The 13,903-nt window shown below is 51.9% G+C and overlaps 1 protein-coding gene across 1 annotated transcript in view; it reads right to left on the reverse strand.

Moving 5' to 3' along the window:
* The window catches only part of PTCD3 (pentatricopeptide repeat domain 3), a 64,463-nt gene that overhangs the window by 5,559 nt on the left and 45,001 nt on the right, over positions 1-13,903 (reverse strand). The window contains exons 21-22 of the mRNA XM_015406946.1: positions 11,503-11,642; positions 8,584-8,625 (exon numbers count right to left, since the gene is read on the reverse strand). Coding sequence (XP_015262432.1) covers positions 8,584-8,625; positions 11,503-11,642 — 182 coding nt within the window. The remainder of the gene's footprint in view (positions 1-8,583; positions 8,626-11,502; positions 11,643-13,903) is intronic.

Raw genomic sequence — 13,903 nt, forward strand, 5'->3', positions numbered from 1 at the left:
ATGCAGAAAAGCATCCCCCCCCCCCCCAATTAGGACCCCGGCAGAGGACTTTGACTGTAGAAAATCAGACATTTTGCATTGTCCTAAGAGGCAAAAACATCTATCTCGGGGCACCTGAAATTGCGGAAGATGGGTTACAGATAGATGGGATTTAATGACCACTTGTGTCCATTGGACTGTGTCCGACTGAAGGGGTTCGCCTGTGAGATGTATACCCTGAGTTCAACACCAGTGCCACAAGACTAGGGCCCTTTTGCAGAGTTTCACAGATACTGCTTGTTGAAATAGTAGACCGTTGCCATGCTGTCCGAGGTGATTTCGACATGGAGGCCTCGCAGGGAAGGTAGGAGGGCGTGATGAACCGCCACGAGCTCCAAGCAATTGATGTGTCGGGGTCAGGTTCCGCCCTGGACCACTGGCCTTGGGCTCTGAGCGTCCCGCAGTGGGCTCCCCAATCCCACAGGGAGGCATCGGTGGTGAGGACAGCACTCGGGGGAGGAAGCTGAAAAGGCATCCCCCAGCCAGCAAATTCTCCTCTAGGGTCCACCAGTGAAGAGTCAGGAGGATATTGGGAGGGACCGTAAGGAGGGTCAACTGATGTTGGTGAATGGGTCTGAAGGCACGGACAAACCACAGCTGAAGGGGCCACATGTGGAGTCTGGGAAACAGTATTTATGGTGGTGGCCACAGCCATCATCCCCAGGAGGCACTGCAGAACCAGAGCTGGTGGCGTAGGGGAGGACATGAGAGCGAAGAGCGGAGGCTCTGCCCACTGGAAGAAAGGCCCGCTGTTGAAGAGTGCACATTCGTACCCCTATAAACTGCAAGTCCTGAGCAGGGGCCAGATGAGACTTGGTGAGATTTACGCAGTTGCCCACGGAGGCCAGGAGTTGGGAGGGTGGTGGACGTATCACGATGAAGCTGATGCAGGGAGTTGGGAGACAAGCAGTCAGCCGTCGATGTAGGGGAAAACTGTGACCCTGTGTGCTGTCAGAGGATCGCAGCAGCCACCGCCATATCCTTTGGGGGAGCCCTCGGTGCCGCTGAGAGACCGAAGGGAAGTGCCCAGCATGGGTAGGGGTTGGACCCTACTGTGAATCTCGGGAAACAACGATGTTGCCGTTGGATGGTGATGTGAAAACAGGCGTCCTGCAGGTCGAGCGATGCCAACAAGGCATTTTTGGGAAGCAGGGGAAGGATAGCTTGGAGGGGAATCATCTGGAATTTTTTGTAGGGAAGGTAGTAGTGGAGTTGCTGAAAATCCATTATTTACTTATTTATTTGATTGATTGATTTATATCCCGCCCTCCCCGCATTCTACAAATATTAAAACAGATAAAACAGTTTAAACCACAACAAAATGCAAAGTGCTAGCAGTACAGCTAAACAATGGCGGCCTTCTTTCGGCATCCAGATAGAACGATCGCCCTATTCCAGGTTCCTTGCCAGGCTATCAGGTATTACTTTAAAGCTGGTGTTACTTCGGTGCTGATGTTAGGGCCAGGGCCACGATGTTACCCTTAATTAAAAGCCTGGTGGAAGAGCTCCGTTTTACAGGCCCTGCAGAACTGCAGAAGGTCCTGCAGGGCCCTGATGTCCTCCGGGAGCTCATTCCACCAGTGCGGGGCTGCCACAGAAGAGGCCCTGGCCCTCGTTGCAGCCAGCCTGGCTTCTTTAGGGCCCGCAAGGGCCAGACAGTGTTGGGATCCAGATCTGAGTGCCCTCTGGGAAACATGTGACCATATAGGGCTTTAAAGGTCAAAAACAGCACCTTGAACCGAATCCAGTATGCTATTGACAGCCAGTGCAGCACTTTTAGGGCAGGCTGGATGTGTTCCCGCACAGGAAGGCACAGCAACAGCCTCGCTGCTGCATTCTGCACCAGCTGCAGCTTTCGGATCTGGGACAAGGGCAGCCCCATGTGGAGAGCATTGCAGTAATCCAATCTCGAGGTGACCATTGCGTAGATCACTGTTGCCAGGTCATTGAGTTCAAGGAAGGGAACCAACTGTCTAATCTGCCGTAGATGGTAAAAGGCAGACTTTGCAGTGGCTGCTCCCTGGACCTCCATCGTTAAGGAGGCATCCAGGAGCACTCCCAAGCTCCTAACCTCCGGTGCTGGCACCAACGGCATCCCATCAAAGGTTGGGAGCAGGATCCCTAACCTTGGTCCACTCCAACTCAGGCACAAGACCTGAGCGTTTCGGGATGATGAAATACCGGGAGTAGAATCCCCTGTGATGTTGGGATGAGGAAACGCTCTCTACACTACGGCTCCTTTGACAAGGAGGGTTTGGATTTCCTCGTGAAGGAAACTGGAGAGAGGCTTTGCCACAAAATGAGGGACCTGCAGGGTTGAAAGAAACCTGACGGCATACCCCATGCGGACTATGGGGAAAACCCAGGCATCCGTGGTGCCTGGAGGTGGGGTAACCGACGAAGAGCAGGGAAGACGGAGACATAGGAAGAAGTCAAAGAGACTGCTTTGATGGAGGTGTAGCCTTCTTGGAAGAAGGAGCTCTGGGTTTGTGGTGGTACAGTTGTTTAGCTGGAGTGGTCTTGTGTTTCCAATACTCCGACTGATGAGGAGACCAAACACACTTGAAGGAACTTGGTTTCCAAGCTTTTTGCTTTGGGTTTCATAGTTGAGATGATTGTGAGACACCCAAGTTTCGTGCCCTTTTCTGGCTATCATCCACATTGGTGAGGACCTTGTCCATGGAGGTACTGAAGAGGCCCTCCCCATCGAGAGCCAGTTGGGTGTCGTGGTTAAGTGCGTGGACTCTAATCTGGAAGAACCGGGTTTGATTCCCCACTCCTCCACTTGCACCTGGCTGGATGACCTTGGGCAAGAGCTGTCCTTGAAAAAGAGCAGTTTCTGTGCATGTCTGACAGTGTTAATCTGTTGCTTCGGCAGTCTGGACAGCTCGTTGACCAGGGTAGTGGCAGTCTTCCAAATAAGTATGCGTCTTGGCTGCGGTAGTAGTAAAAGAGTATATTTTCTGCCCCAGGGCGTCCAGCTTCTGACCCTCACAATCTGGGGCTTCAGGATGTCGCACTTGCTTGGACTCAGAGGCAGAGTGCACCCGTTGACTTTATGTCAGGCTGTAAGGTGGTGGAGTGTAGCCAGGCATGCCTCCTGAGGGCGATCGAGGTAGCTAGAGCCTCTGACAAGCAGGATACAGCATGTCTGATAGTGTTAATCTGTTGCTTCGCCCGGTCTGGACAGCTCGTTGACCAGGGTAGTGGCAGTCTTCCAAATAAGTATGCGTCTTGGCTGTGGTAGTAGTAAAAGAGTGTATTTTCTGCCCCAGGGCGTCCAGCTTCTCACCCTCACAATCTGGGGCTTCAGGATGTCACACTTGCTTGGACTCAGAGGCAGAGTGCACGATGACAGAATTCGGAGCTGGGTAAAAGAGACTTTGAATCCGACGGTTGAACTTGATAGAGGGAGTCAAAGCACTTTGAGGCCAGTGGAATAGAAGCAGGTTGATCCCGTGCCTCATGGAGGGCCTCGAGGTGAACTGGGAGCACGGGGAGCAGGGGGACGCTGGCGGGAGGTCTGACTGTACTGACTTGTGCACCAGGGCCACCGAATCCAGTATGCTATTGACAGCCAGTGCAGCACTTTTAGGGCAGGCTGGATGTGTTCCCGCACAGGAAGGCACAGCAACAGCCTCGCTGCTGCATTCTGCACCAGCTGCAGCTTTCGGATCTGGGACAAGGGCAGCCCCATGTGGAGAGCATTGCAGTAATCCAATCTCGAGGTGACCATTGCGTAGATCACTGTTGCCAGGTCATTGAGTTCAAGGAAGGGAACCAACTGTCTAATCTGCCGTAGATGGTAAAAGGCAGACTTTGCAGTGGCTGCTCCCTGGACCTCCATCGTTAAGGAGGCATCCAGGAGCACTCCCAAGCTCCTAACCTCCGGTGCTGGCACCAACGGCATCCCATCAAAGGTTGGGAGCAGGATCCCTAACCTTGGTCCACTCCAACTCAGGCACAAGACCTGAGCGTTTCGGGATGATGAAATACCGGGAGTAGAATCCCCTGTGATGTTGGGATGAGGAAACGCTCTCTACACTACGGCTCCTTTGACAAGGAGGGTTTGGATTTCCTCGTGAAGGAAACTGGAGAGAGGCTTTGCCACAAAATGAGGGACCTGCAGGGTTGAAAGAAACCTGACGGCATACCCCATGCGGACTATGGGGAGAACCCAGGCATCCGTGGTGATGGACGCCCAGGTTTGGGACAGAGTCTGGTGCCTGGAGGTGGGGTAACCGACGAAGAGCGGGAAAGACTGCTTTGATGGAGGTGTAGCCTTCTTGGAAGAAGGAGCTCTGGGCTTGTGGTGGTACAGTTGTTTAGCTGGAGTGGTCTTGTGTTTCCAATACTCCGACTGATGAGGAGACCAAGCACACTTGAAAGAACTTGGTTTCCAAGCTTTTTGCTTTGGGTTTCATAGCTGAGATGATTGTGAGACACCCAAGTTTCGTGCCCTTTTCTGGCTATCATCCACATTGGTGAGGACCTTGTCCATGGAGGTACTGAAGAGGCCCTCCCCATCGAGAGCCAGTTGGGTGTCGTGGTTAAGTGCGTGGACTCTAATCTGGAAGAACCGGGTTTGATTCCCCACTCCTCCACTTGCACCTGGCTGGATGACCTTGGGCAAGAGCTGTCCTTGAAAAAGAGCAGTTTCTGTGAAGAGCTCTCTCGGCCCCACCTACCTCACAGGGTGTCTGTTGTGGGGAGGGGAAGGGAAAGGAGTTTGTAAGACGTTCTGAGACACCTTTGGGTAGTGAAGGGCGGGGTATAAATCCAATCTCTTCTTCTTCACCAATCTCTTCTTCATCATCATCGAAAGGTAAATCTTCCACCTTTGACTTTATATCAGGCTGTAAGGTGGTGGAGTGTAACCAGGCATGCCTCCTGAGGGCAATTGAGGTAGCTAGAGCCTCTGACAAGCAGAATACAGCATGTCTGACAGTGTTAATCTGTTGCTTCGGCAGTCTGGACAGCTCGTTGACCAGGGTAGTGGCAGTCTTCCAAATAAGTATGCGTCTTGGCTGCGGTAGTAGTAAAAGAGTATATTTTCTGCCCCAGGGCGTCCAGCTTCTGACCCTCACAATCTGGGGCTTCAGGATGTCGCACTTGCTTGGACTCAGAGGCAGAGTGCACTATGACAGAACTCGGAGCTGGGTAAAAGACACTTTGAATCCGACAGTTGAACTTGATAGAGGGAGTCAAAGCACTCTGAGGCCAGTGGAATAGAAGCAGGTTGATCCCGTGCCTCATGGAGGGCCTCGAGGTGAACTGGGAGCACGGGGAGCAGGGGGACGCTGGCGGGAGGTCTGACTGTACTGACTTGTGCACCAGGTCCGTGACAGTTGGTGTGTCACCGATAAGCTGGAGATTCAAGGCAGTAGCCACACAAGTTACCAGTTCAAGGTAAGCCTGGGATCCTTCCGGTGGTGCGAGTGAACAAGGATGGACAATGTCCGAATCCGGGGAGGTATGTTCATCCACTTCAGAGTCCAAGTCCTCAGTCTTGACGTCTGACAGTTCCGAGACGGTCGTCTGGTGGAATGATGGGTATTGGGGTTGGCTGGGCAACTGTCATACGAGAGGACAACTCAACCGGAGGCCCAGGGGGGCAGTGAGAGTGGATGTCAGAGGAGCCCCACAGGCAATCTGACAATGATAATGATGATGATGATGATAATACTTTCCATTTATTAATCGCTTTCCCCAGTGGGCTCAAAGCGATGTACAGTTACTCCATATATAGACAAGGGACTAACAATGTTCGTAGGGGATAGGGAAGACAACATATATTCACTTTAATTGCACGCGCCGTCACTGCCCCATCCATTGCAGGCATTCTTTTCGTAGCCTGGAAGCTGTTTCGCCTTTACAAGCCTTGACCAAGGACGTCCAACCATCAGCTAACGCCCTCCCACAAGGGAGGATGGCGTGCCCACCCTCTCTAAAGGAGTGGTTCCCATTTTCTCTACTCGCCGAAGCTTTCAAATCGCTGGGTGGACAATGAGCTGGGGACAACAGGCTGGCTGCTCACACCAGTGCGGGGCCTTGAACTAACACAGTTCAGATGTTAAGACAGTGGGATATACCCACTGTGCCATCGCTCCCCAATGATAGGGGCATCCAGAGGGCCCAAAATTAGGGGCCATGGAACCCGAAGGAGAAGAACGATCAAGTCCTCTGACCTATGTGGTGAATGAGGTCATGAATATTAATCTTGACTGTGGCATGAGGAGCGAGGTGGGGATCTGTAATGCTCCTGGTAGGCTTGAGGAAAACGCTCTCGCAGAAAAGGAGAGCGCCATTCCAAGGAGTGTCTGGGATAGGCCTCATAAGGCACAGCATAAGCAGCCAGGGTGTAGTGGAAATGTTGTCTGCTTTGGGATCGAGAAAGGCTCTGAGAGAACCAGCGCGGGGTGATAGGCGCGGCAGGTCGCCAGGCTGTGAAGGAGGCCTGTCCCGGTGGGCGGGGTCGGCTTCGAGAATGTCCGATGGCAAGTAGCTGCAGTCAGAGAGTGATCTGGATGGAATGTGCACCACTGGTGTGAGGGGAGCCACCACAGTAGACAGAGCTGAAGACAGGGTTGTGGCGGGGGTGGAGTCCTGCAGGCCCACAGTTGAAAGCTCTGGAGGCGGCACAGGAGATGAGATGCTTGTCGGGACTGAAGCGGGTGTCAGTACCGATCGGTCCTTCGATTCTTCTTTGGTTTCGGCGTGTCTGGAGACGAAACTGAGAGTTCCCTTGGACTGACTGTCAGCCTTACGCTTCGTTGCCGTCGACCCTGTTTGGTAAAATTGCTGCAATGGATGCAGGAATCAGGTTTGTGAGCCTCGCTCAGGCAAAAAGCCACAGGGAATGTCTGTTGGTAGTTGGGATTTTCCCTTCACAATTTCAACAACATTTAAAGCGAGTCTTCCCTTCCATACGCCACACCAAGGGCCAGGGATGAAGGGAGGGACAGTCGATGACAAAAAAACCTCTTTTTTTACGGAAAGTCACAGCAGGAGACGAAGCTGAAGACCAGGAGAAAGGAGGAGGAGGCTTCTGAGGCAGCTCAGAAGGGTAGGAACGCAGCGAGGGGGGGTCTGAGCAGCGTGGCCGTCGAGAAGAAACTGAGTGGGAGGGCACGTGCCACCAATGCCTGCTCCCCCGAGCACAGGAAGAAAACGCGCCAGAAGCCAGAGGGCGGGCCGGCTCTCGCAGTTCTCCGGGGTCGGGTTTGAGCGCAGGTGTGGGACTGCACAGAGACCGTGAAAAAGATCACACAAGTTCCTTATGGATGCCTCTTAATCAGTGCGTGTCTTTTTGGCTTTCTCTGTTACCCCTTAAAATACCAGGAATTCAATAGCAGAATGAGTTCCGGATCACCTTCCCCAAGGCTCATCCCAGGATTACTATCCCTAACACCAATCACACCCTATCTGGGATATTAAGCGACATACGTCTGGGGAAACTGGATCTTGAACCTGGTCCAAGCCTGAACCTGATGCAAAATTGTCCAAACAGTGTCAAGAAACAGGTTTTCTCCAAAACAAGCCTTAGTAAAAGCTATCCCCTTGTGCACACACAGCCTCCCCCAAAGCTTCCTTTTAGGACCCCCTGACTGATCACATGGAGACGTAATAGATGTACAGGGGACAGACGTACAGGGAATATAACCTCTATAGGGAGTGTGACCACATAGCAAGAACATTTAAATGCATGGGGTGGGTATGTGATTTTTGACAGTCCAGGTTAGATTTCAGGAAGTTAACCCATATAGCCTTATGGATTCATGAAACCCTGGATGCCAACACTTCTCACCCATCTTCATGTCTCTCGGTTCCCCTGAATCCCAACCTGACTTAACCTGCTTGCATGAGTACTTCAGCCATCAAAACTCAGACCCAACACTGAGGCAAATGAGATTTTCCCCTCTGGAAGGCAGCATGCTTCACGCCTCCCTGCAAATTGTAATGCCCTGTATGTATGTTGACTGACTTCACTCCTCCTAAGAGCCATAAACCAAAATGCTTTATTGCGGCACATTCATGCTTCCTCTCTCTTTCTCCGAAGCCTGGTGTGTCCACCCCCAACTGCTCTCAGCTGCTCGAAGTTCTGACTTTTCCAAAGCCAATATTCTGAGATTCCCCACCCAGAGTTGCTGCAAACAGAATAAGCTTCGCCCAGGTCAGATACAGAACAAACACCAAGACCCGAAGGCCCAAGACAGACAGGAACTGCGTCGTGAAATTTCCGCCAGCATTTTCCAAATGAAATTTTTCTCGCCAAGGCCTGTAAACCTCTGGGCCTATAGATCTGGCTCCACAGATCATCACAGGCAGGTGGAATCCATAAGCCGGCCTTGGGAGTGGGGTGGGGTCAGCGGACAGGCACAAAGGGCTGCATGCCAGGAAGCTCCGCTCAGAGGTGAGAAACCCAAGGGGAAGAAGGTGAGCCTCCCGGGGGAAAGGGAAGGAGGACAGAGGTAGTGAGGGTGTATCTGCTTCCCCAAAAGACTCATAGTCACTCTGGGAGAAGTAGGCAAAAAGCCATCTTACCTGGGGACTCGGTTGTGTTTCTTAAAGAGCTGCAGCATGCTCCTAGGCAGAGAGGAAAGAGGTTACGATTTGACCATTGCCATTTGACAACAGGGCTGTTCTTCGTTGTATTTTATTCTATTTTGTGTCATTTCTCACTTGGACTCAAGGCGGATTACCCTGGGTGAGCCAAAACATGCCGTTCTGCACCAAATGGAGTTTCCAAAACGAGTTCACAGGAAGACCAGTGTACAGTGCATTACAACAGTCTAGTTTAGATATCACCATAGCATGGATCCATGTGGCCAGATCAGCCAGATCAAGGTAAGGGTTTAAAACATTTATCCCCAACCCAACATTTGTCAAGAGTGCCTGTTCGCACAGAAGGAAGGATACCCCTGATTCTAAAGGAAGAAAAGGGAAAGTCTTACAGTAAATCCCTACTGTCTGGAGCAGCAGGAGGACATTTTTGGTCCTCACAGGTGAAGTGCTCCCCCCCCCCACTAGGTGGGGTGTGTGTGTGTCCTACTTACAAGACCAGACTGGAAGAGGCAGAAATCCAATGTCTAGAGCAGTCAGAGGGAAAAGAACAGCCGCATGGCTGAGTGATCAAAACAGACCCCTGGTCAACGTTCCAATTTCACTGTGTGTTTCCATGTCATCCAGAAGGACAAGATAATCCCTTCCGATCAGAAAGTGGCAGACAGAGGGCCACCCACCTCTTCAGCAAGCGTTCACACCACAAATCCCAACCCCTTTAGTGGCAGGGGGCACCCTTGACCCTTTGGGACACTGAAATGAAGCGTCCACCAGACGGAGAGACAGGCCTGACCGAATCAGGAGGCCATGGAGAGTTCTACAAAAGCCCATCTTCTGGCAAGATGGAACAATTGTGTGGAGCCAAGGACACGGGTGTGTCAATGTCCATACAGCTGCACATCCCATCCCCTATAGATACGACACCTGCTCTGAGCCAAAAGCCTGAGAAGCAATGCAGAGGAGGAGGATTCTCCCCTCAGGGAATGAGCCATAAGCCCTGGCAGTGGCATTCCCTCCATGGTTCAACAGTTCAGTTCTGTGCAGTCCCTGAGCCTCCAGCACAAGGGAGACTGAGAGACCTGCTGACCCAAGGAGGCCTCCTTTTAGGGAAGGGTAACAACAAAGCGGCAGGGCGGATGCGGACATCACCATCTTCAAGTACTTGAAGGGCTGCCCTATGGAGGATGGGGTGGAGTTGTTTTCTGTGGCCCCAGAAGGTCGGACCAGAACCAACGGGCTGAAATTAAATCAGAAGAGTTTTCGGCTAAACATGAGGAAGAACTTCCTGACAGTTCGAGCGGTTCCTCAGGGGGACAGGCTTCCTCGGGAGGTGGTGGGCTCTCCTCCTTGGGAGGCTTTCAAACAGAGGCTCGGTGGCCACCTGACAGCAATGTGGATTCTGTGAACTTTTAGGCAGATCATGAGAGGGAGGGCAGGAAGGGTCGCCTCAGTTCTTGTGGCCCTTTCTTACACGCCCAGGGAATCACCACTCTGGGGTCAGGAAACAATTTTTCTCCAGGCCTGTTTGGCCAGGGATCCCGGAGGGTTTTTTTTTTTTTTGCCATCTTCTGGGCATGGAACAGTGGTCACTGGGTGTGGGGTGGGGGGGGGAAGTATTTGTGAATTCCCTGCATTGTGCAGGGGGCTGGATTAGATGACCCTGGAGATCCCTTCCAAGTCTATGATTCTATCACCATCTGGAGCCTTGTTGAACTTGATGTAAACTCACTGATGCCCCTGGCACTGAGAATGTGCCACAGACCTAGGTCTGTCTCTGGGAAAGTGAAATCTCTGGAGTGATACCTTGGGCCCCTACGGGAGCCAGGCACTGCTAAAGATTCTGGTGAAAGGAAGAGACTTTAATCACAATTAGGACCCAGTGGTCTGATATTATTGCCTTCAAGAAGAGGAAGAAGAAGAAGAAGGAGGAGGAGATGATGATGGTGACTGGATTTATCCCCCGCCCTTCATGACCCGAAGGAGTCTCAGAGTGGCTGACAACCTCCTTTCCCTTCCCCTCCCCACAACAGACACCCTGTGAGGGAGGTGGGGCTGAGAGAGCTCTGACAGAAACGGCTCTTTTTCAAGGACAGCTCTTATCAGAACTATGGCTTGCACAAGGCCATCCAGCCAGGTGCAAGTGGAGGAGTGTGGAATCAAACCTGGTTGTCCCAGATTAGAGTCCATGCACTTAACCACGACACCAAACTGGCTCCCAAGACTGGAGATGGAGACAGAATGTGATAGGTCAATATTTCCTTCACTGCTTCTAGCCAAACTCTTTAAATTAACTAAGGCTGATTAACAAATGATCATGGCTGCCCTCCAATGTTCTCTGTTTCTGGCTGTCCTACTGCTGAAAGCTACTCTTTAGATATAATCTCCATAAGATCTTTTTTACCCTTAAAACAACTTTTTTGTCTTGATTTTAAACTGCATGTATCAACCAAGGATCAAAGAAATAAAGTCAATATGGCCTAATCCAAAAAGACCCTGATTAGGAATTAGAACACGGTGAGGGTCTTAGTGTGTTCAATCAAGTTTTGTCATTTTGACGGCCCTAATAGGGACCGGACTGGTCTCTGTGTAAAGGGCTCCTAATTAGGAGTTGCCAAGAGACCAGGGAGGAGGGAGGAGCCCTGCCCGCTGAATGCAGGGAGCTGTCCAGATGGGGTAATCTATGCAGATAGGCAATGTGAGGAACTTCAGAGCATGCTTTTGCTGTTGGACGGAAGCAAGTGAGATTTCTCTAATAACAATATTTAGCGTTTATAATAGGACTTTCGCTGCTCCAAATTTGCCATATAATTGCTGTCATAATCCTTACAACAGCTCTGCAAAGTCGGCCAGCATTATTCACTTCAATAAGCAAACTATTGGTAGAAACTCAGCCTTACTTACCAGGCTTTTTGTGTTCTCCCAGCCCGGGCAAACAGAAGAACACAGTTGCCCAGAGAAGTGGCCGTCCATTCTAGTGGGACGCGGCTTCTTTCCTGTACTTCATGTACGTCCGCAGCACAATCAGCAAAAGCCACCTGAGTCTGAAAAGATTTGATAACTCTAAAAATGTATAGTCAACAGTAGACAAGCCAATCTACAGGGCCTTTCCATATTGTAGAGATAAAACCAACGTCATCTTAGGGGAGGGGCCGTGGCTCAGTGACAGAGCATCTGAGCAGCACGCAGAAGGTCCCAGGTTCAATCTTTGGCATCTCCAGTAAAAAGGACCAGGCAGTGGCAGGGCCGGCTCTTTCACTAGGCCAGCTAGGGCGACGGCCTGGGGCACAGCTCTCCCAGGGGCGCAGCGAGCCCCGCCTGCCCGCCCCCAGCATGGCTTTCTGGGCGCCCGCTCCACAGCATGCTCCTTCCCACCGGCTCACTTCCCCTCGCGCCCCCCGAGTCGGTCGATGGTGCGGACTCCCTCGGTGTTGTCCACTGGGAGCCCAGGTGAGAAAGGCAAGCGAGAAATGGCATCACGCCATAAAATGAAAACCAATCTTGTGCTTTGTGGGCGGCCTCATTTAGGCGCCTCCCTGCTGCCGAAGGACTTGGGGCTGGACCGCCAGGCGCCTTCTCTGGGCTGGAGCCTGGAAGACAGGCTGGTGGGGGTGCGTGTCATCCCCTCAGATGACTATGGCTCCGCCCCCAGTGTGCCCGGCGTGGTCGCGTCACTTCCGGGTGACGCGCACGTCGGGGTGGGGTTCCCTCCCGGGGCCCGATCTGCCGCCAGTGGGGAACGGGCCTCTGGGGCGGGGGTTTCCCCGCCCCCCGGGGGGACTTGGCAAGCCTAGCCGCCACCCAACTTCTTGTTCTAAGTCCTTTTTGGATTACTGCGTTCCCAAGAGTGCTGCCGTGCCCGTCCTGCTCAAACAGCAGTCCAAGGGGATAGGCCCCTCCCTCAGCTGGATCAATCATTGAGGCCGGCCCTGCATCAGGAAGAGCCAATCTTCTCCAGCGTGGGGACTGGCCCACTCGAGAAAGGAGACCAGATGCGGGTAGGCCAGAGGGATTATCAGCACAAATCACCAAGGAGCAAGGTGAGAGAAGGGTTGGGGAAGAAGGTGATGCAGGCACTGAGGTCGCAGAGTGTTTGCTCGTCTTTAATTTTGCTCCACTTTTTATGCTATGAAATGGATCAGGCTGAGAGATGGTGACTTGCCCAAGATGACTCAAACCGCTTCATGGCTCAGCATGTATTTGAATCCAGGTCTCTCTGATCCAAGGAAACACTGCCTCTAATGCACCATACTAGCCTCTGGAGAGAGGCGTGACAAACTGACCTACAAAACCAAGATGCTCAGTGCATCCAAAGCAGAGAGCAGGGAGATAAGGGGTTAAAGCGCTTTGATTGACAGGCTGCTGCCTGCGTGCACCCCCTTCTCTCTGATTGGTCAGGGCCAGCTGAGGAGAGCTTTAAAAAGTCTGGTCAGTCTGGTCAGAGGGAGTCAGTCGCCTTTTGGACTTTGGCTTGGCAGTTGCCAGTCAGGACAGGGGTGTGTGTGTGTGTCAGTCTGAGGGAAACAGACACATCCTTTGAGAAGTGAAGGGACACAGCTCCTTGTCCTTACCGCGTACCCTCACCTTTGACGAAAAGTGCAGAAATCAGAACTTAAAAGCCTAAGCGTCAGCCCTAGCTGAATGCCGTTTATGCACAGTCTCCAGAACTGGGGCCGAGGTTTGACAGAAGAGGCTGGACAGGAGGCTGGAAAATGCCAGTCTAGCCAAACAGAAAAGGATTCTCGCTCCTAGGAAGAGGAGGATATTCCTTACCCAGTTACTCAGAGGGCCCCTGGTTTGTGTGGAAAGGGAAAGAAATCTCCAAGACAAAAAACCCTCTCTCATACTTAAGAACCGAGTCTCTAAGAATATAAGCTTCAATTTATACTGTTGCCCCTTCAAAATATTCTAATTTGTATAACCAACAATGGTTACTCAACTTCTCGTTCCCTGCCCTATTCCTGATTCAGTTGCACCTGTTCAATAAAAGCAACCTTTCTGTTTGAACTTTACTTCAAGTGCCGTTTCCAAAAGGGACTTATAATAAGAGGGCTCCTGCTGAGTGACCGTAAATCCCTGGCCTGGGCAAAAGCCAAATAACGTCTCTATCACAGGGTGGGACATGCAAAAAGTTATAATTCCAGGGCTATTTTTGGGCAGGAACGCACAGGAACAGAGTTTCGGCTGGCTCCTGAGTTGGCCACGCCCAGCAGGAACTCATTAGCATAATAGGCCACACCTAACAGCAGAAACTCATTAGGATTGGCTACATTAGGGGTGTGTGGTCTAACATGTAAAGACGTTC

The sequence above is a fragment of the Gekko japonicus genome, unplaced genomic scaffold (assembly GCF_001447785.1).
Source record: "Gekko japonicus isolate JY-2015 unplaced genomic scaffold, Gekko_japonicus_V1.1 scaffold1469, whole genome shotgun sequence".
NCBI lineage: Eukaryota > Metazoa > Chordata > Lepidosauria > Squamata > Gekkonidae > Gekko > Gekko japonicus.